The 23,953-nt window shown below is 42.0% G+C and overlaps 1 protein-coding gene across 8 annotated transcripts; it reads left to right on the forward strand.

The window, feature by feature from the left end:
- The first annotated feature begins 1,208 nt into the window (after nucleotides 1-1,208).
- On the forward strand, nucleotides 1,209-20,875 carry LOC128756882 (uncharacterized). Of its 8 annotated transcripts, XM_053861685.1 has the most exons (6): nucleotides 6,529-7,780; nucleotides 12,957-13,410; nucleotides 13,453-13,540; nucleotides 13,895-16,153; nucleotides 16,234-16,290; nucleotides 16,382-20,875. In XM_053861685.1, the coding sequence occupies exons 2-6, from the start codon at nucleotides 13,051-13,053 to the stop codon at nucleotides 16,426-16,428; spliced, it is 2,811 nt and encodes a 936-aa protein (XP_053717660.1). In that variant the 5' UTR covers nucleotides 6,529-7,780; nucleotides 12,957-13,050; the 3' UTR covers nucleotides 16,429-20,875. The 8 variants fall into 8 exon arrangements, with proteins under 8 accessions (XP_053717657.1, XP_053717660.1, XP_053717659.1 ...); XM_053861684.1 differs by having other exon boundaries at nucleotides 12,957-13,540; XM_053861683.1 differs by having other exon boundaries at nucleotides 13,453-16,153.
- Nucleotides 20,876-23,953: the final 3,078 nt, after the last annotated feature.

Here is a 23,953-nt window from a genome sequence, read left to right on the forward strand (position 1 = left end):
TAAGTTAAGATACAAGACCTTACTGTAGACAGATGCAGCCGAAAAGCCAAAGAGCAGGACCCAGTGTCACATCTCCGAGCGTTTATATAGCAACACACATGGCCTTGATGACATGCCCATGTCCGTATCCCGTGCCCAGGTGATAAATCATATCTAGTTTTAACACAGCTGGCCTTGAAGTCCTTCCCTCAAAAGGATCGCGTGTTTCGGTGATTGATCACATTAGTGTCATTTACATCAGCACTTGTGTCAGCATTTGCGTCCGCGGTGCCTGGTTCACCATATTAGGTCAACACATCTGCTCCATCTGCGTCAGCACGTGCGTTTACAAGTTCAATCTAAGTTCAAGACACACACCTGCTCATGAGTTCAAACGTTCACGCTTACAAGGTCATTCTGAGTTCAGAACACACATCTGCTCGTGAGTTCAAACGTTCACGGTCAAAAGCATACAGGTTCACTAAAGTTCAAACATCAAAATCAATGATAAAAATCAGAAATAATGTCAAATATCACTTAGCAGGTTTTGATTATAATATTTTCGATTTTCCAGTATATACAACAGTTGTAAAGGGACTAACTAGTTGTTGTATATACTGGAAATTCGAAAATATTATAATCAAAACCTGCTAAATAATATTTGGTATTATTTCTGTTTTTTATCATTAATGGACCTGCTAAATAATATTTGATATTATTTCTGATTTTTTATCATTAATTGTTTGATGTTTTGAACTTTAGTGAACCTGTATGCTTTTGATCGTGAACGTTTGAACTCACGAACAGCTGTATGCTTTGAACTAAGAATGACCTTGTAAGCGCGCTCGTTTGAAGTCATGTGCAGGTGGCCATCTTGAACTTAGTTTGAACTTGTAAGCGCACGTGCTGACAAAGATGGAGTAGATGTACTGACCTAATATGGTAAACCGGGCATCAATGACGTAAATAATGATGCAAGTGCTGATGCAATTGACACTAATATGATCTATCACCAAACATGCATCCTTTTGAGGGAAGGACTTCAAAGGCCACCTGGAGAAAAACAAGATAAGATAAAGATATGATTAATTGCCTTGGCGTGAGAAACGGACGTCGGTATGTCTTCAAAGCCATGCGTGTGGCTATATAAGCGCTCGGAGATGTGACCCTGGGCTCTTGCTCTTTTTGGATCTTCGCCCGCGTCTGTCCGCCGTAAGGTCTTGTATCTTATCTTGGGAGGGTGCTCTTGCTGTTTGCTCTCAGACCATCTGATTTTAACTGATCTTTTATTTTTCTCTTACTATTTTTGAATTAATTCTTTTTATTGCATGTATTTTGATTATATGATTTTTGAAGTGTTTTTGATTATATGGTTTTTGAAGTATATGTACTAGTACTAGCGTCTGGCGGTACTTTTGATGCTGTTGGGTATCAGCGTCTGGTGATACCCTTGAGTTTATGGATTTTATTATTCTTGGTTGACTTTGCTGTTTTTACTATTCTTTTATTAATTTTTTGAAGAAACATTTTTGTGACAAAAAACATAATAAAATTGAGTACGAATTAAGTACTGAAAAGGCACAACGGCGTTGATCCCTGACTACTAAAGAATCAACTGGCTCCTACCTACTACCATCAATTGGGTCATAGGTGAGTTATTGTTTGATTTCCTCCTGTTGCACATGTAATGAGTGTCTCACATGGTAGCATTCTTCCATCCTGAATTATTGTGTCAATGATTAGGTGGTAGTTTTAGGCATTTATGGGGAAAATGTTATTTGAAAGGAATGGATTGAGGATCTAATCATGAGTCCCTAAATGAAGTTAAGTAAAGAGACTACGGTAAGAGGTGTAGCATTGTAAGGTCAAGAACCTGTTTCTTAACAGGTCGGGCTAATTAAATAACCCGCTCAGTGAAGCGCCGACACTACTCACTAATATAATAAGGTATAGTTGATATGCTTATTATAGTCTTAGAACCGTGTCCGCAACAAGAGGCTGACTGAGTTGACCACCCGAGGGGCCCTTTACCAGAGAGGCAAAGGGAGGTAGTGTGCTCGGAACTAGGGACGGCTTATGTTATAGCCAATCGCCTTGTACACAAGACCTTGAAAACCTAAACCCGACGACACTAGTATCTTGCATTTGTGTGTGCATGTGTGTACAGGAATGGACTTGTAATTGGGTGTATGGGCAAAGGTGGGCCGTCGCATATTTTGGGCCGATGCCATTTCTTAGTTCGCTCCAGCGTTCCTTGCTATGTTGATGTTTTGACTAACAGCACGCGACAGCACACCATTGGTTCATTGTCAAATTGACAGCAGGCTCAGTCTGCCACTGAATGTACTGCCCAGTGCTGTCAGGGTGTCCTGAAGGGGGTGAGACCGGTTGGCCACAGTCCTCCTGTCTCCCAGCTCCCCGACAGAGTGCAGTCCTGGGAACGTGTGGAGCCAACTGTTGGCTACCTGGTGGCTTCACCATGTTAAATGAATGCAAATAAGATTAATAAAATGAATGACAAACAGAACTGTTAGCTTATTTTGCTATTATCCCTTAAAGAAATGACATGAGATCAGTGAACTTGAGATCAACTGAAGTGGACGACTTTAAAGTTGTTTTCTCTGGATACTACATCTTGCTTGTTAGAATATGCTTCACATTTACAGACTGAGACTTGAATCGCTCTGGTTTTCCTGCTGACGTTTGCATGCTCTGTCTCCACAAGATCAAAAGAATAATGTATTTGTGGCTTTGGTTTCATTTCACCTGTATCTTGATTTGGAACCACTCCTATTTCTATTCCCATTGTTATCATAACATCTCGTCCTTAAAGGTTATACTCCTTATGACAGCACTATTGAAGCTTCTAATTTATGACTAGTGGGTGAATCTTCAATGGATCTACGTATATTTCCTGTGGTCATTGATCCATTTGCAGACACAGCATGAACCACATGTGAACTTTTAGGCACATGGTGAGCCTCATTTTGTTTATCGCTGTTGAGTCACAAAGAAAAGAGTGCCGTGTATGATCATCATGTTTATGGCATTATTTTCAGACCGAAAAAAACTTTTCAATTTCTGCTATTTGCAAAAAATGTGAGCATCAATGCCTGAGGCGAGAAGAGTTTCCTGAGACAAAGTGCAGATCTCCAGCCGGGATCAAGTCCGCGACCAAACACCAGACTTTCTTGTGTTCACATCTTTGACTTCTGAGCCGAAACAGCTTTGTCTCGAGACAGACCCGCAGTGTGAAAGCGTCCTAACATAGGAAGACAATGTGTGTGTGTGTATTTTTGCACTTTTGTCTTTGTGAGAACCTGTATGCGTTTTCAATCAAAGAGTGAGGATATTCTTGCAAACTGAAGACATTTTGGCCTGTCCTCACTTTGTCAAGTCTCATTCTGAGGGTTAAAACTACAAAATACCCGGTTAAGAGTAAAGGTTAAGTTTAGCCATTTGTTTAACATTGTTAGGTTTAGGGGGAAAGCATCATATCAATGTATGTCAATGATGGTCCTCACTAAGATAGGAAGACAAATGTGTGTATGTGTGTGTGAGACATGCAAACTTGTATAGCTATACCTGTGGGGACCAATTTGTGGTCCTTCAGGATCATAGAATGTAAGAAATATTCTAATGATGAGTGTTTCAGTGTATGCAGTGAATACCCCATTCAGCACATTTGGGCTACGACTGGCCCGTGGGAAATCTCTGGAGTCAGAAGTTCAGGATGCATTATGATGAATGAATGAATGAATGAATTTTGTGGCAGCATCTGTGTATTGCAGGGTCTGTGTATAGCAACAGTCAGTCTGCATGCGTTGATCCTGTTAGTATATGTAGTAGCGAAATACATGTGAGGTGTTGGTCTTCATGTCATTTGCAAAGAGAATGCAGCTGTGAAGAGCCCAACATCAAAGCAGAAGTTTTAGCATCTCCAGTGCCATGTAGTCAAACATGCTGTATATTGTTGAAACAAGAGCTATGTCGTCCCAGTGAATTACCATTTGAATAAGGCAGCCTATACGATCACTCAGACTAGTCATTTCATTACCATGTGTGAACTTGGGCTCGTCGCTGGGAACTCATTCACAACATGGCAAAGCACAAGAGAGACTTCTCTGTTTTATTGCACTAGATGGCACAGCAGAGAGAGAGAGAGACAGTGAGGTGCAAACCAGAGAGGCAAAAGAGTGCAAATATTGGCAGATCACTGGAGACATGGCTTCTGGATGTCTTTTTGAACTGCATATTTGCTATCATGAAAAAATAATCTCATTGATAAGGTAAGGTAAGTTGCTCCCATGAGATAACTGTGTTTATAAAGCAATGTATGTGCATTATATTCCTGTGTTGTATGTTAATGTTTGTTGACATTAGATAATTATGTCAATAGGGGAATTGAAGACATACTCTTCCGTTATCCTGTGAAGTGCATAGCATGCTGAGCAATACAGTACCTCGAGTTTATCTCCTGTACCTGGACAGGAACCCCCAGCTTTTGGGAAGAAACTGGGGTATTGTCTGCTCAGAAGGGGGGGGGGTCTTTTTAATGCTACATTTCTTACATTTGTTAACCACTGTAGCTAGTGACACAAAAATATGTTTTTTGTCTGTTCAGGGGGAACCGCAGTTTAAAGAAGAACCTCACTTCCTCATTTTTGTTGCTTGTATGTGAGTGCTGGCAGATCTCACTAAGAAGCTAAAGAAATCCAAAACAGAATCTGTAGCCACCTGTAGAACCTGTAGAAGACTTCCTGGAGGAGCATAGAGGCAGGATCTCTGCCAACTTTGACTGCTTTGGAAGTTTCGCTGAACTAAACACGTGTCACAGTGATGGACGTCACAAATTGGCTCAGTAGAGTTGAGCACTCATTTTTAAGACCAGTGAATAAATGCACTGGTGGAGAAGTGTACATCGTAGAGCAGAGGCCACTGTGAGAGCCAGAGCTGACCTTCTCTCCCAAAGTCATGGGAGCTAAATACTACTATACTTAAAGATGTCAGTTCATATGTGTTGTTCACTGATCAAGATGTCAGTCGCTATAATACATCATTTATGTGTTCTGATGGATAAGCAGCATTATCTTTTTACTCACCAAAACAAGTGAATGTGTGCACCTCTGACTTATAGCTAAAAGTTCCAATAATAACAATATGTACCGTACAACTTGTAAGGTGTAAAATATAATGCAACATATGCACTAAAATGTACCTTAATATACAACAAATAAATAAAACCACTTAATAAAAGCGTCATTAAAATGTGATTGATTTTGATTAATTAATTTCAAATGCCATAATTTTTTTTTTTTTTAATTGAGTCCCACCACTAAAAAAAATAATAATAATGTACCAGTTTTACTTTTGTGCAAACAACAAAAAATGTGTAAACATTGCTAAACTTTTCCCGTCAGAGACTCGCTGCTTTTTCCTACATTACATCTCAACGAAATCTGACAAGTTCGGCATCACGTTTTGGGGGGCTTGCGACTTGAAAACTTCAAGTACATTTGCAATGTCCTCCCATATTTTGTCAGGGCCCTAGTCGCCCCAGCGGGGAGAGACTGTCTGAAAGTGTCGTGATGAGGGTGATGGAGCCATTCATGGATTATAACTGTCCTTGCACTACGACTGCTTAGCCGGAAAACCACCCCCACCAGTGTCTCCCCTTCAGCATGGGTCCTCTTGGGGTGTGGCAGCTATGGCCTCATTTACATAACAAAAGCAGCTGTTCGCATCTGAAGGCAGGTACCTTTAAAACCCATCCCCGGCTTTTAACCCATCCCTGGGTTTTAAAGGTAGAAAGGTCAAATGACCCTTCTCGGAGACTTCTCGTGTTAAAGATAACTTGGAATAGCAACTGATATGTAATACGGGTAACTGGATCACAGAGTGTCAGGAAAACAACTCTTAAGCAATTTACTGCAAAGTGTATTACATCTAGCATGAACATATTTTAGAAATGCTACTTTCTTCTGGGCATTGCTCAGATGTCAGAATCAAAGAACTTATGAGTTCAAGATGCATCCAGGATTCTCAGAAGAACGTGTCAGTACGGGGTACTGCTCAGGACTTATTATAGAACCCCGGGGGTCTGGTTCAGACCGCAAGGTTAGGAAATAGAGAGGGGCTTCAAGATCAAACCAGCAAGTATCATGGTTCCCAAGGGGTTAATAATAACTACTACTACTACTACTATTATTATTATTATTATTATTATTATTATTATGATTATTGTTGTTGTTAATAACATAATAAGAATAATCATAGTTTTAAATGTATTTACAGATACATTAATTAAAGAATAACGATGATTTGATTTTTTGCAGAGAACTAATAATTCATATTCTGCTAGAGTAAAGAGAGATTTTATTTAATAAATGACTTCAATAACACAACATTGAGTACAACTTATATTTTCAGTAGAACCCGCCCAGTAGTTGTACGACGTAATCTGCACCCAATCAGAGGAAAGAGTCTATGCATTGGGAACCAACCAATCACGGGCCTGGTTGTATCGTATATCAGCCACAGTGCGCGCTGCTGGCTGCAGTCTTCTACCGTGGTCTCCTCTCTGGCGCTTCAGACGTGACACGCCTGCGGTGCCTCTCCACTTCTGAACACGGACGCCTCCCTCAAAGCCTCGGACTCTTTTGCTGCAAGGACCTCAGGAGTCAAGACAGACCCCAGCCGAGTGTTTTGGGATGTAAAGACATTGTTGTGCATGTTTCGGACATGCTTGAAAAACGTAAGTAACCCAGGACTGTGAGAACCGGATCAATTCCTTTTATTTTTTTTTTCATCATGGCGCGATGCCGCTTTGCTCTCGAATGACGTCCATGTGCAAACGGACTATTGAGGAACAGGCAGCCCTAAGATGAACGGATGTATTGCTGAAAGTAAGTCTGTAGTCAAAACCAGTCGAATGCCACTTCCCGTGACTTTTCTAAATGCAACGCAGCTGTGAACGTGGGTCATGTGACCTTTGAAAGACCAGATTTCCTCTTTCAGTACTCTGTGTTATGAACACGGACTGGTTGATTCACTCGTACATTACCAACATTTTCAGTTTCCAAAGTTATTTTTAGTTTCCTCATTTGACATCATGGACATGTGGATGTGGCACATTCAACCACTGCAGACTACTTTACTCCAATCTCTAGTAAGAGTTGTCGCTGAATGAATACTTATTGTCTCAGGTGCTTTTTTTAAAAAAAAAATGTTTCAGTTTAGTTTCTTCCGTTCCTTAATTGTCCGTTGGCGCCACCTTCTGTAAAGGATTAGTACTGCAATGTTGCGAGTTTATTTTATTTTAGTTTATCGTTCATACGGGTCGTTTGACTTAAAAGATGGATTGTTCACATTGACCCTTTTAGGAGCTTGATATACGATGTCTTTTTTTTATGAAAACGCACAATTGACTTTTTCTTTTCTTGCACTTGCACCGCGCCCACCAAGCGCAATGTACTGGAATATGTTTGCAAAGGGTTTAGAACTCTAAAAGTTGCTGGATTGTTTGACGCTGCGTGGGCTTGATCGTTGATGGCCCACAACATGCGCTGGATATGAAGCATGGGTTGGTGGAATCACCCTCGTTCAAGTTCTGCTGACAACCAAAGGCCCTCTCGTTCATTTTGCTAGTTTCCAAGGGAGTTGTGCGAACATTTCAGGACAATGATGGACTACTTGCTTCACCGGAGGATGATGGATTATCATGGACTGTGATCTATGCGGATGTCCACGAACTGAGTGTGGCGACAAACAACCTGCTATCGTCAGGAGCCAGGAGAAGCAAGTAATGTCAATTATATATATCATACGTTATTTAGCTTTGAGAAGATAATACGTGTATTTACATACGATGTGACTTTTATTTAGTGGTAACACTTGTTATCATATCCATAATTTGCTAGCTAATTAGCATCTTTGTAAGTACACCACTATGACTGTCGTCATGGAAAGAATGAGGATGGTTGACAATTTGTGATGGTTCAATGCACTTTTTGTTTGTTGGATACAAGGTGTGTCAGAAAGGGTCTAAGGGAGCTTTCGCACTGCGGGTTCTGTTTCGAGACGAGGCTCTTTTGGCTCAGAAGTCCAAGATGTGAACACAAGCGAGTTGGCCACGGACTTGATCCCAGCTGGAGTTCTGCACTTTGTCTCGTGAAACTTTCTGCGGGTGGTGAGCTTCTCGCCTCAGGTGACTCGGCGCTAGATGCCGGAAACTATGTGTATACAGCACGACTACACACAAACATGATAGATTCTGGGCAGTAAACGGTCTAAATCGCTGTCTGGGCCGACATAAATTAAAAACGTTTCAAACTCCCAGAACAATGAGGTGTGCAGCTGGGAGCTGCAGGAAAATCCGGGACACGCAATGTGTGTGAGTTGATAACTTTCATGTTTTCTCCTTTATTAGGCTGATAAAAATGAATAATGCCGCGCACTACAGTAGCTATTTTCACTGCTATGGTCTTGCCACAGCGCAGCTGTCTGCATGATGACAACGAAGAGAAAATACGCAGTTTTCCCCCATGTTACTGAAGATCACCAGACTATTCATTGATCGTTTCTGACGTCTGGATCTGTGCTTAAATTATTATTCGATCTTCGTCAGGAATCTCTCTCACTGTGTTATGAGAGCAGCCTGGATCAGTCCAGTCGCTCCCTATTACGCAACTTGTTTCCGCTATTTCCTTGTAAAATAAACATGAGAAACTCTTTCATGTTTAGTTTTGGCTGTGAAACGCCACAGTCTGTTACAGCCAAGGCGGAGCTCTGTCATCAGTTCATATCTGAGGTGAGGACGATTCGTAGTGCTAAGAAGTGACTGAGAAATAAGGTGGTTAAGCCGATGGTGGTAATTGGGTTGTTGCACGGCTCATGACGACATCCTTGAAACATGCTTAGTTGTGGGTCACAAACCAGCTATTTTGCGCAGAGCGCTGCCAGCTGAGGAGAAAAAAAAGGCATCGCCTGTGGCGCAGAGGTGCGAGGTTGCACAGCGGGTGTCGTATCAGACCCACCCGAGACAGAACCCGTAGTGTGAAAAGCACATGAGACTGAAATGTGTATTTGTAGCGGCTGCTGAGGAAGCAGCGGTTTCACTTCCATGAGCCTGAAAAGTCTATGTGCTGGCTCTTTAATCTACTTTGTGGCGTCAAATCATTTTAACATGCTTCTCTGCACAGTGCACGTGCTGCAGATTGCTTGAACTTTACATGACAGATAGTCAGAACCTCCATTCGGCGTTCACCGAGCAAAGACGTGGAACATGAGCGCACTAGTGGTAGGCCCTCAATGACCAGGACTGTGGTCAATGCTGAGTGCACATCAAGCAGAAGGATCAATGCATGCAAGGATGTCAGGACATCCTCGATCGTCTTTCCAGTGTAGTTTCTGGTGTGGTTGGGGAAAAAACGGAGGCAAACTCTGCAGTATCTGTAGACCTGCTGGTAGATCGTCTGGCCCTGTGGCAAGTAGTTCATCTCCGGGACGTACTCCATCCAGACCCTTGACTCATGGCCAGTGCGAGTTTGGTTTGGTTTGGTTTGGTTTGGTTTCAAGACGATAATGGATGTCCTGAATCACTTGAATGCGTTGATCCCGTGGATCTGTGTTTATTTTATGAGCTTGTCAGGGCCCTTTAGCTTACTTTATTAGCTTTAAACACGCGGGTCACTTGCTGCATTGGACATGTGAACATTACGAACGTCAATGCGCGCCGCACTCTCCAGCTACGCGCCGTCTGACAGCCAACACAGGCATGTGACAGTTGAGGAGAGTGTGGTGGACTTCAGTTCATGACCGTAGTTTTAAACCTATTTCTAATAGGGGGAACCTTTGATAATGACACTGGTCGGCTCAGAGTCTCTGGATCTGTGTTTATTTTATTAGATGGCGTGGTCCTCATAGGTTCTCTGACGCGGTCGTCTGCCTTGGTTCAAACCAACACATGCAGGTCTCCCGCTGTGATGGCGCCTCGGCAAAACACAGTGGTGAAAATAGTTGGATATCGGATGGAGCTCCGCTCCGGTATTGGCAGCAGCCTCCCCCACTGCGTCCCCCATTAGGGTTCACTGATCACGGACACAAACTCTCAGACAGCGCTAATGCTATACCCCGGCATCAGTTAGGGACCATCAACAAATTCTAAAGCGGTCAAAGTATTAGCCCAATCTTTAATGAGGCAATGAAAAACAACCATTTTAGGAGAGTGAATTGTGAAAAGATATTTCATCACACTAGACAAAGGACAGTTTTGTACAATGATTTCTAGAACAGAATATGACTAAATGATCATTTATTCACATTATTTATCATATTTCTACTATTACATCTAGGAAATGGGTCCAGACTGGTCCATAGTTAAACTATTTGGAGACATGAGATACAGCAGACAGATGGCTCTATTTAACCCCAAACAGTTCGACCTGAGACATGAAACATTGAATTTCTCATCTCTACACTTGGTTAACTATTTAGACATTAACAAATAATAATGTTGGAGACAAACTCAATTGAGTTGCGTCATAAAACGGTTTCAAGAGAGACTGTAGCAAATTCCAGCGTGGAACTGTCTTAGGATGCCACTTGTGCAATGAGTCCAGTCGTAAAATGTTCTAAATATTCCGCAGTCAATCGCCGGCTTTATTATAAGAACATGGAAAAGTTTGGGAGCAACAGCAACTCGGCCACAAAGTGGTCGGCCATGTAAACTGATGGAGAGTGGTCAGCGGATGCTGAGGCGCATAGTGCAAAGAGGTCGCAGACTTTGTGCACAGTTGCTTCAGAGCACCAAACTTCATGTGGCCTTCAGATTAGCCCGAGTACAGTATGCAGAGAGCTTCATGGAATGGGTTTCCATGGCCGAGCAGCTGCATCCAAGCCATACATCACCCATTGCAAGGCACTGGATGCAGTTGTGTAAAGCAGCTGCCGCTGGACTATAGAGCAGTAGAGATGCCTTCTCTGGAGTGATGAATCACACTTTTCCATCTGCAATTGGAGTCTTGGTTTTGAGGTTGCCAGGATAACGGTACATTACTGACTGCATTGTCCCAAGTGTAAGATTTGGTGGAGGAGGAATTATGGCGTGGGGTGGTGTTTCAGGAGTTGGGCTAGGCCCCTTAGTTCCAGTGAAAGGCGCTTTGAATGCTTCAGGATACCAAAACATTTTGGGAAATTCCATGCTCCCTACTTCATGGGAACAGTTTGGCCCCTTTCCTCTTTCAACATGACTGTGCACAAAGCAAGGTCCATAAAGACACAGATGATGAGTCTGGTGTGACTTGAGTCGTGTAGACTTGACTGGCCTGTACAGAGACCTGACCTGAACCCAATAGAACACCTTTGGGATGAAATCCCAATCCAAGAAATGTATTCCCTGACAGAGGAGTATAATACTTCTGCAGAATTCTGGGTCAGCTGCTACACCTGACTTGGCCGGGATAGCGGCAAAGTTCTATTTCCTTGACCCTTTTAAACAATATTCCTGGATGTGGCATCCTCTGATTGGTCCCTTCCTCCGCGTGTCAAGGTATATCAAGGTTGCCATGGTCCCAGTATTTGGGGACGATGACGGCTCTGGGCTGAATCGGTGAATGCCAGTCATTGCTGATCACGTGTGACAACCGACACTCGCCTGGCGTCTGCTGTGGAGGTTTTTTTTTTATCTGTCATGTAAAGTTTGCATCTTGTAGCACATGCACAGAAAAATGCTCTGCAGGGAAGCACATTAAAATGCCCACCAGCCCTTGATGGAGCACGTAAGAGTTTTCGGGAGTTAAAGCAGCTGTAGGCAGGATTGAAAATATTTGCTTTTAGCGGCGCGACTGGTAAATGAGTGTAATTGCAGGCTGTCGTAAAGCTGGGTCTCCGGTCCCACCCACAATCGCACTTTTGTTTATGAGCAGAGACATAGAGGAAACAGAGAAAACACACACAGAAAGTAATACACACAACACTGTGTGTGTGTGTGTGTGGCCGCTGCATGTGGGAGGGGTTGCTGAGTGAGTGACGTCTCTCCAGAAGTGAAGAGGTGCCCGGTGCGTGTCCAGCTCTGAATGTGTGTTTCTGTGCAGTTTGGCTGTGACAAAGTCATAAACCAAGTAATGCTCTGTCCGAGACTCGCATAAAACCCTGGAGTGCGCACTCCAGCCTCTGAGATGTCCAGACGGACATCCGTCGTTATGTTTCTTACATCAGGGCTGAGGTAGCCCTGCCCCTTTGTCCCCTTTGCAAAAATAATTATTAATAAGACTGTTTCAGAAGTAATGCCACCAGCGAGCTTACAGCGAAGTTGCCCCATTTCTTCACTCACCCGACATTGAATTTGATCTTATTGAATGTTTTTTGACTCAAGAATTTCATGATATGCTTTCATGAAATTCTGTCTTTTGCGCTACTTCAAGTGTCACATAGCAGTGCCACTCAGACTAGCTTATATACATGAAGGCAACTAACATTCATGCTTTCATCAAATACCAAACTCGTGCTCTTTTCATTGCCTTTCATTCATTGTCTGCTCCAGGGTAGCAACAATGGCCTGCACCCAGACTCAACGCTGCAACTCAAGGCATCAATTCCACATGAAAACGCACCTTTTACCAACCAATTCTAACAGGGTTTTTCTATTTTCCTTGCTGGCCGCTAATGCAGGGCGATATGACCATGTTTTCTTAAAATCCTATCGGTTTTTCTCTTAGTGTTCTAATTTGTTGTCTTACAAGTCGGTCTCACAAATGTAATTCTCGCTCTCTTACTCTCATCTTTGTCATTCTATATAGTAGTATGTCATTCTTTCAGCATTGCCTTGCATGCAAGATCTCACAGGAAGGATGCAGACTTCCTGTTTTTTTTTTTTTTTTTTTGCAACTTGCAGTAAGTGCAGTACAGGAAGTGTTGTACAAATGGTGTAGGTATGACCAGGCTATACATTAATTGTGCATTTTTTTTGTCTATTTTAGCTCCAATGGGATCCCTGAATGAATATTAGCCCTGTGGCGATCAAGCGGTACAACCTTTCCTCGAAACACCAAGACCTTTAGGCACTCCATTAAAATGACTGGAACAAATCTGAAGACAAAGAGTCCACTCCTGACTTCCCTTCTGCGGGGTGATGGAAAAGATGTCATGCAGGCTACAATTCCCAAATCTGCATCCAAGAAAGTGTCGGACCAGAAACTCTCTGAGCGCAGTAAAGCAGCTTTAAGAGGCAATCCCACTCCCTTGAGGACTAATCGAGGACAACCGTGTGTTTCTGCAGATTCAGTGATGCTGACTGACAGCCAAATATTGAATCACATTAACACAAAAATTGCCTTTTTTCTGTCTGGTGCGACAAAACCAAACCGCTCACATGTGAACCCCTCGGCCACAGACGCTAGGACACATCAACCAGTGTGTTCCAGCAACACGTCAGTGCACGTCAATGGCAGATGTGGTCTGAGTGAACTGCACAGGGTCTCCAGAGACGGCGGGGCGGACTTTGGGACTAATTCTGCTCAAGGAAACCATTGGACCGCACCAATTGCTGATTCTCCGTCATCAGGTAGACAAGGAGGACACACGCAACCCAAACCAGTTGAACAGAGTTTATCTCGAGATAATGATCTTCAGTTAAAGCTGTCATCTTTTCCTGCGACCGGCCGCATCCGTTGCGACAATTCAGATGACCTTTGTGGATATAACATATCTTTAAGGAAAAATAATCAAGAAGACTTCAGCATGGCGCCTACTTTCCACATGAAAGACACTATTCATTATCCATTGAATACACTCAAAGAGCTAATTGTTTCCCTTGAAAAGGCAGAGACCAAGGCAGAGATGAACAACTTTACTAAAGTTCTGGTAAATGACTATTGGAATGGAGATGTTGATAACCTTCATATCTTTGCGTCCACAGAATATCCCCAAATCATGCTGGACGTTGCTGCCACTTGCACAAAGCATGAAGGTTCGAGTCCAGTTGTCCTCACAACATGTTCAGGGTTAAACATGGAAAAGTTGACCGAGGCTCAACTCTGTTTCTCCAAAAACTGCTCTACCCAAACACCATTGAAATCTGCTCCATTGAGTAACGTAAAGGATCTGCCGGGAAAAGATAAAAACGTTTTACCACAAGTGACAAAGGACCAAGAGGCAGCTGTGGACATTGACAAAGTCAGCAGTGTAGAAGCTGATGTCTCAAAAGATAAATGTTCTCAAGAATTCAAATCTACCTCAATATTTGAGATCACCACAGCATGCAACCCACATAAAGAGGGCTATGAAGAAGTCCCTGTCAGTGAGACCAAGCAAGACTCCAACAAGCCAATTTATGAGGACATTTCAGATTGTGAGAAGACGCAAAGTCCTTTATTCCAAAATTTGGAAGACATCAGTGATGAAGATTCACAAAAGGGCGTCATGAAGGACATGGCTTTTGAAACTCATGAACGACCTAACCAGAAGCCGATGTCTGCAAATGGCTGCAGTGAAGTGAATGCTGAGACACAACAGCAGCTCTGCGATACTGATGAGGATGAGTGGACAATCCTACCGCTGTCTGTGGGAAGCCTGGATTTCTTACCAAAAGCTAAACCTAGCGGATACCAGTCGGCAACCTGTTGGAGGGGTGATGGACCTGAAACGCCTAAGGGTCAAGACAATCCAACGGAAGGTCGTTCCAGTTGTCCCCGTTCTTTCTCAAGCCCTCTGCCAGTCTTTGACACAATTGAAAGCTTTGAGAAGGCGCAGATGGCACATGTTGGCATTTTTGAAGATTGCAAAGCTGGAGTGCTCTTTGAAGAGAACTCTTTCAGTCCTGCTTCCGAAGCGGAAGACAGTTGTGATACAGAGGACAGTTGCGATTACTCCTCCGAATGTAGCGGTCAAAATCGTTTGACATTTTCAAGGAAGCTTTTGGAGAATCTACGACCGAATTCTGCAGAAAAGAGAAGTCTATCTGGAAACGGTAGTGACGTTGACGTCAATGGGTTGTTGTCACCGAGAAGTAAAAGAGGACAATGTTTTAAAAAACTTAAAAGGCTAATGACCACCCGCCCAAAAAAAGCTAAAACCACGCCACATAAAGAAGTAATTGTCATCGATTCGGATTCAGATGACGAAATTGATGAACCTTGCAAAATCAATAGGCAGAGAAGTGGGCCAACATCTCTAAACATTTCTTCCACAGATGAAAGGCAACGTGACGATATGAGGAGCAATCGTTTGACTTATGATTCTGGAAATAACTCCAGTGACAGACTCTTACCTGAAGCCTCAAAGAGTGGAAGTGTCTCCTTAAAAAGACCTCTTGCTGTGGCCTGCCAAAAAAACGGCAAGTCAACGGCACGGAAAAGTACAGGAGCTCACACCGTCAGTCAAGCACTGGAGCGGATCAAGAGAGCTAGGAGAACTGACTCCACAAATTCAGAGGAGGATCTTGAGACATGGAAAAAACAAAATGGAAGTATTAAAAATACACCGCCTAGGAGAAAGGTGTGTGCTGAGACCTTGTCCCAAGGGCTAGTTAAGAGGGGTGCAAATATTATACCATCTATGCTCTACAAGATAGGTCCTCCACCAAGTGGGCGTCTTCTCCTGACAGCCAAGGGAGTCCGCAGAAAAAAAGTGGTCCGCCCCCTCTCACCCCTGACCACTGAATCAAGCAGCGATGAGCTGGAAGAAGCACTAAGTGGTGGCACTAAACCACAGCCTGTGATAAAAGGACAGTGTAAAAAGAGAAACGTGATGAACACGGAACCTCACCAAGACGTTTTGCCAACCTCAAGCGGCCGCTTGCCAGAGGTGTCTGGTCCATTAGCCACTCCCCCCATTCCCAAATTGAAAAGCACTTCCAAAACAAAATCCATCAAAATTCAGCGATCTATAAGCAGCCCCGCTAAATTTGATTTACCGTCACTGCCATCCTCAACTACCCCTCAGCATGTGCCTGCTCACAAACGTATCAGAGATGACTGGAGAAGTCAACATATCCAAACGTATAAGGAGCGAAGACACAGTCTGGCCGCGGCTCTCCCCATAACGGTCAAGAAACCTAGTGAGAAACAGCGGGCACCCAAAAGAAGACCTTGCCTTGACAAGAATCTAACGCCTCTGATGAAGAAGACCAAAAAAATGTGCATGCTGGAGAAAAAACGGTCCCGAACCATAGAAGCAAGTGTGTGCTTTTAACTTCTTCATCGAACCAGTCGATTTTGTTATCCTAGTTGACCTGAATTGTAATGTAAACTCTCTTAGGTTTCCCTGTTGATACAGGTTTCAAGTGGGGAGGCAAACCATCTGGGTCAACTCAAGGTGATGATTCAATGTAGTGTTGTCACGTGCACTGAAGTGGCCAGATGGAGGTAATGATTGTTTGTTTCGTCCTGCAACGCGCTTTTCCCAGATTTTCCGTGGAGTCAGTTTGGATCCCCACCAAGAGTGTACGACTAAAAAAAAATGGGGGTGAGAATCCAAATACCTGTTAAACAGTGTTCTGATTGTTGTTGCAAAAATATGTGCGCATTACTTGTGTGTATGTCTTGTTTCAAATGCGCACATTTGTTTTAATTGTTTGTATTCTCAAGATGTCTTCGGTTCAAGTAAAATGTTTTTTACCTTTTTTAATGAGAGGGGCGTTCTTTCTTGGCATTTCAGGTTACCAGTTATTCCAGAACTACCTTTTGTACTTGAGTTCTTTTACATTTTTTTTTTTTTTTTTATTAAAAATGACAGCCTTTCTGGAAACTATGGAGTGTTCTTGACTAGCACTTTAAAAAAATAAATCAGGAAACTCAACTTTATAAGTGGATCTTAAACGTTGTACTGTATTTTGTGTTGGGTTCGTGGGTTCAATTCCGTGATTCATTTAGGGCCAAAAAGTTCTCCTGTTAGCCATTTCCTCTGGTAGGAATGGTGCAAAAAATGTATGATTCTAGACTTGATACACTCGACGATTGCTGCTTCGTCTTCCTCAGAACAAAATTGCATTCTGTGTTCTTCACATCACTGTTGGTCATCACCACAAAGGCCTAAATGAAGCCTCCACTACGGTTTAATGACACCAATACAAGCTCGGTATTAACCAGTTATCAAGATGTGTGGCCATATAATTTGAAAGAATCGGTCAAGATCTAGGTCAAATTAAATGACATGCAATTTCATAATAAACTTCCCTAAAGCAAGACTCTGTAGTGCAGTTTCTTTGTCAAGTCAAGAAACTGTCATTTGACCGTATGCATTAGCAACTTCTGTGAAGGAAATGTTAAATGTTGTTGCACTTTTAAACAACTGTTCAAGCTACATGTGTTTGTGATTTCATGGTGTTTTTGTAAACATAGTCTACCTCTGATTTTTACAGAACAGTCCTGTCAGTGAAAATCTCACATATGAATAAATCAAACATTGCTTTGACCACTCTGCCTCGTCACTGTCTCAACAATTCTAAAGTTATTTTCCAAAGCCGAAATCATCATAAAATCTGTTTGGATTTGGCTCCACCATGACCAAGTATCTTAAAATCAGGTGGGTGCCCTCTACAGGGTCGTACAATAAAAATGTTGCTGATTGTGAAAAGTCTTCATCTTACCCTTTTTTCCTCCTCCTAACATTCAGATTGTCATGCACTTTTAGGTACATAGGATCGCTTTGTCTTTTGAGTTTACGTACTTTTAAGTTATGTCATCCTGCGACGTCTGCACCACGACCCTGCACACGCAGTTTCCACTGACTGCCAAGAAACCTACTGCGCTGTGGTAAGACTTGACTGGAGGAGAGAAGTTCACCTCTTCCAGCATCACAGGGGCCTCTGTACACCGCAGTCCACGAGCCAAGGCCAGAGGCTTTCACAAGTGAAGGACCAGCTGACCGTTAAGTCTCTTCTTGGATGGGGCTTAGGCCTATGGCAGCCATGGTATGTATCCTGGAGAATGACCTTTCCAAACTGGCTGGGTCTCTTGTCGCCATGTCTGTGGGCACTGATGGAATGAGAGAGAGATGAGAGCATTGTGTCACACGGCGACTTCTCATGGCTTGTGAAGGCACAGGCAGAGAGAGCATGTGAGTTTATGGAAGTAATCTTCAGAACATCATCATTCAGGAAACAGACACCTTAAATAGAGAATGGATGGCAGCAGTCCTCCTACCGGATACATACCTTCACATACAAATAGTTTCTCATCTGGTAACTGCTTGCTACAATCACACTTATTTAATTACAGTGGTACCTCGGTTTTCAAACGTCCCGGAATTCGAGCAAATTGGAGTTCAAACAAAAATTTTGAGATTTTTTTGCTTCGGATTTCGAACGAAAATCCAGAACTCGAACTCTGACATCCCACTTCCCAGATAGATGGGATGTGGCATAAAGACAGTTTTCAGTGCAGGATCTGGCAAAGTTATAGTATTGGTCCATTTTTTTAAGTAAAGAATTTCATTGAAAGACTGAAACTGACCTGACATTTGACTTACTTCGTATTTTGTCTATATCGTAATTGTTCATGGACTTCAAAATAAATATGTCATGTGACGAAGAACACACCCAGGTTGTGCCTTTGGCCAGCAATTTGATGATGATTGATATGACCCACGTCCTGTTATGGATGACTCCTTTCACTTTTTTTTCAGTCACTGTGATTGCTTTATGGTCTTGCGGTGTTGTTCGGCCTGCGTGTTGTACACTTCCCAGGGCGTCGAGTCGGGAGCAGAAAGAACCACAGAAGCAGAGGGATGCACTTTATTCCACATCAGCATCAGGATAACATCGTATCATCATCGTTTTGTGTCAGTTGGCCTCAAGTTATTCAAAGTACAGACACATTAAATAGAGAGTGAATTGAGAACATTCCTCGTACCAGATACACTTTATCACACACATGCGTGTCCATATTTAGTTCGATTACTGGAAGTGTTACATCTGCTTTTTTCCAAAATTCAAGCCAAGACATCAACTTCAGGAAACAAGACAGATGTCCCTGTTTGCACCAAAAGGAAACCAGCTCTGGCGTGTTTGTAAACTTGGCTGAACATTCTGTTCGCACAAAAGTGAGTGTTATCTTTAAACTGACCAAATCCAGCGTGAGTGGATATCGGACCAACATTCTGTTGGAGCTGGGAAGCATATTTTGTTGTGAATGATTTAATAATGTTGCAGAGCAGTGTGATTATACTGAAAACAAGTATATAGGAAAATGTTCGCTGAGTGATTAGATAACTGGAGTTTGAAGTTGAGTGATAAGAATGCTCAATATGTTTAATGTTGTCTGATTAATATAAAAAAAATACAAATCTTGACCGTGCACACTGCTAGTACCCGCCTCAGGAAAATGTAAGCTCACTTCTGGAAGTGTCAAAGATTATCCGAAATCACATGCTGAACACTGAAATATGAACCGAATGCAAAACCTGTGTTGTATAAACTGGAAAATCGAAAATATTATAATCAAAACCTGCAAAGTGATATTTGATATTATTTCTGATTTTTATCATTGATTTTGATGTTTGAACTTTAGTGAACTTATATGCTTTTGAACGTGAACGTTTGAACTCATGAACAGGTGTGTGTTTTGAACTTAGATTGAACTTGTAAACGCACGTGCTGACGCAGATGGAGCAGAATGTGTTGACCTAATATGGTGAACCAGGCACCATGGACGCAAATGCTGACGCAAGTGCTGATGCAAATGAAACTAGATGTGATCAATCACCGAAACACGCGATCCATTTATGGGCATGTCATCAAAACCAGATGTGTTGCTATATAAACGCTCGGAGATGTGACACTGAGTCCCCTTTTTTGGCTTTTCAGCTTCATCTGTCTGCAGTAAGGTCTTGTATCTTAACTTAGGACGGTGCTCTTGCTGTTGCTCTCAGACTATTTGATTTAACTCATTTTTATTGTTCTCTTATTATTTTTTTATTTAATTCTTTTTATTGCATGTATTTTGATTATATGGTTTTTGAAGTATATGTACTAGTACCAGCGTCTGGCGGTACTTTTGATACTGTTGGGTATCAGCGTCTGGCGATACCCTTGAGTTTATGGATTTTATTATTCTTGATTGATTTTATTGTTTTTATTATTCTTTTATCAATTTTTTGAAGAAATACTTTTGTAACAAAAACATAATAAAATTGTGTACGAATTAAGTACTGAAAAGGCACAACGGCGTTGATCCCTGACTACTAAAGAATCAACTGGCTCCTGCCTACTACCATCAATTGGGTTATAGGTGAGTTATTGTTTGATTTCCTCCTGTTGCACATGTAATGAGTGTCTCACATGGTAGCATTATTCCATCCTGAATTATTGTGTCAATGATTAGGTGGTAGTTTTAGGCAGTTATGGGGAAATATGTTATTTAGAAGGAATGGATTGAGGATCCGATCATGAGTCCCTAAACGAAGTTAAGTAAAGAGACTACGGTAAGAGGTGTAGCATTGTAAGGTCAAGAACCTGTTTCTTAACAGGTCGGGCTAATTAAATAACCCGCTCAGTGAAGCGCCGACACTACTCACTAATATAATAAGGTATAGTTGATACACTTATTATAGTCTTAGAACCGTGTCCGCAACAAGAGGCTGACTGAGTTGACCACCCGAGGGGCCCTTTACCAGAGAGGCAAAGGGAGGTAGTGTGCTCGGAACTAGGGACGGCTTATGTTATAGCCAATCGCCTTGTACACAAAACCTTGAGAACCTAAACCCGACGACAACCTGAACGTGAATAACATCGGAACCAAGCGTTTGAACAGTGTACAATAATGAACTTCAACAATCAAAAACAATTTTCAACATGATGAGGCTTCAATGTCAAGTTTTTCTTTTTATTCTGTTTCTTTTTTTCACAGTGAAGACTTTTTTTATGCCTTTTTTTATGCAAACAAACACATACGATCAAACATAAACAAAAACAACATGCATCATGGAAAAATGACTGATCAAAGGAGAGTGAAATACAACAAAGTAAAACACAACTCATTTCATGTCAGGTGAAAGTAATTCTTAAGTCTTTGTTGCTCAACAGACAACATTCATTTATATGCAGATCATCTTGAAACTTTTTGTCGTCACTGTCACCACCAGATTTGTTCTCATTGTTTTTATTTTTATTCAACCAAGCAGTACTTCCAGTTTTCTTATTTACAGAGCTACAACATGTTAGATAGTCTGACATACGGTGAGCTGTTTCCTTGAGTTCGGTGCTGCCATACATTCAAACTGAGATGAGCTGCACAATGAGACTTTTCTGCAGAAAGACAACAAAGATTCTTGTTAATATCAACATTTACCTTATCTTCAAAGTCTCCACTTTGTAACTGTTTTGGTTAGAGATTATCTGTAATTCTTCATTTCCATTTCTCTGAGAGCATTTACATCGTTTCCACTGTTCAGAATGTTTTACATTCCTTGTTGTATTTTGTTATATTCACTTCTGTCAATATGTAGTCAATGTTATGACCCTCTGTTTTAGCTCTTGTCTGAGCAGTGTCCTCTGGTGATTGATCAGTATTAAGTGTTTGGGACAACTTCATGGGAAAAGGAAATGAGTTTGAGATGCACATGGGTGGGGAGTGAGGGGGATCTGCCTCACTCACATGCACCAGATACAGAGAATGAACCATGGGACACACACGGCAGAGGCAGTGTGCTCTTTCCAGATCCCCAAGAAGAAGAGGAGAGAGGTGAGGACTGTGTGGAATAATGGGAAATGTGGTTCCTCTGTTTGAGGCAGGCAAAACAAAGACCTCTTTCAGTGTCTCGCCACTATTTCCTGAATTTGCCTCAGAGTCACTTTTGTTCTTTCTGGGGAGTTGAGCTCTCTCACTGGAACATGCCTTGTTTGCATCGGTTTCAACTGCGACACATGGCTTCTACCCAATTTTTGAACTGCGTCAGACACTTCCGCTTTGAATTTAAAGCTCTGTATCCTTCCTGTTTAATATTTTTCCCCTCTAGATTTCACATTCTCCCCTCTTTGACCACCAATACATTTTGATCAGATCAATGTTTTCATTTTTCCAACTTGTTCAGCCGCACCATACACCAAAACAACTCTTAGCTTAGTCAGATTCTCATTTCAACAGATCTCTATTTACACACTTCTAGCAGCGATTTCAACCTTACAATCTGCGTTCTGTTCAGCTTCTTACTCAGCATCAAAACACTAACATAGCTTGCTTCGACTTCCTACACTGTGCCAAGAAAATGTTGTGCAGTTCAAGTAGCAGTCACACATATATTCCTCTGTTCGCCTTGCTTTCCTCCACTTTTTCAACTAACGCACCGCTTCACAGTCACTCGGTTCCAGGAGTTGGAACCGCTGATGGAGAACTAGTGGTGAAAGCTGTTGGAATGCACACACACACACTCCCACTTCACTATCGGTACTTTATTAATCTTTCCTCCGCTCAAACTCTCTTCAGGCAAAGACTCTCAGATCGTTTCCAAGTCTGCTGATGAGAACAAATCTTATTAGCACCTTCGAACACACACACTTAATGATTAGTTTCATGGTGTTAACAAACATCACAAAGCAGTTTCAAGCCAGTCATAAACTTAAACAAGTTATTGATTCTCATAAATCATTATCTTTCATGTTAAGTAGTACATGAATATAGATTGACTACCAAGAATGCAGCAAGTTACATCCAGGAAATTCCCTGACAGAGTCTAATACGTAGGCAGAATTCTGGCACAGCAGCTGCACCTGACTTGGCAGTCGTCCGGTAGAGCGACAAAAAAACATCTGAGGTCTTGACCCCTGTATACACTAAAGTTCTCCACGTGGGCTCTGTCTTTATCTGACTGGTCCCCAGCCGTTGAACCGCTGGCTCCCTCATAACCATGGCAACGATCACTAGACACACTTCACTTCCTTCGGAACCAGGTGGCTCTTATCGGGACCAGCTCCATCCAGCCAAGGGGAAGATGCCGCCGTCTGACCTTGAACTCACCAACAAGTTTACATGTCTGCTCAGGCCTCCAGTGTCTGCTTCCTATATATATATATATATATATATATATATATATATATATATATATATATATATATATATATATATATATTTGCCACAAGAAGCCACATTTTTCAATTTGAATGAATTTGGTATATTACTGAATCCAATGATGGACCCATACATGCATTTAAACAACAAAATATTGTTTATTTTGCATCAGTTTGACAATAGCACAATAAATCACAATGGTGGCTATGTTCAAATTTTTATATCACCTTATTTAAACTAAAGCTCTTTTAATGTCTTGAAAATATTTGTATAAGAATTTGAATTTCATAAGAATTTCAAGTACATTCAGAGTAGTGGAAACCCTGGCCATAGTGTAGAGAAAAACCTCCCTGAACAAAAGCAAACAGATGCTTTTGTTTGCTTTTGTTCAGGGATTCCTCCATGTTTGTTGTTGTTGTTATCGTCCTAGCTGCCACGTGTCTTGTGCATCAGTGTGATCAGTGGACCAGGAACTCCTGCACTTACAAAGGTTCCCTGTTGTCTGGAGGGCAAATGATGAATCACCATTCATAATGTAAGATAAACAGTGGGTGCATGTTTGTGTTCCAACCATCCAAGCACACACCAACCAGGCATCAGGTGCAGCTGACTGACAATCGCCGATTACTGATTACCTGGTTGGTGAAGGTGTGTGTGCTTGATTGGTTGGAACAAAACGTTTGGTGACCTCCTGGGTTAAATTATACTGGAGAATGTGTGCAGGTCACCTCGACCCAGCAAGTTTCAAAATAGCACATCTATCTTACTTCACAGCAGTTCAACGGTTGCGCTCGCCAAAGTTCCAAAACAGCAATGTCTCCCGGATATTGTTGAAAACAAACAGGCCTGCTCCTAAAATGGACCTGTTTTGGATGTGTATCTGATGTATTTGATCTGTTCCCTTTTTAACCTTAATAATTTGATCTTGCTACACCTGTGATCTCTTCGTCTCTGCCTACACAACACTGGAGAAG

This window comes from Synchiropus splendidus, chromosome 4 (assembly GCF_027744825.2).
Source record: "Synchiropus splendidus isolate RoL2022-P1 chromosome 4, RoL_Sspl_1.0, whole genome shotgun sequence".
NCBI classification, from domain to species: Eukaryota; Metazoa; Chordata; class Actinopteri; order Syngnathiformes; family Callionymidae; genus Synchiropus; species Synchiropus splendidus.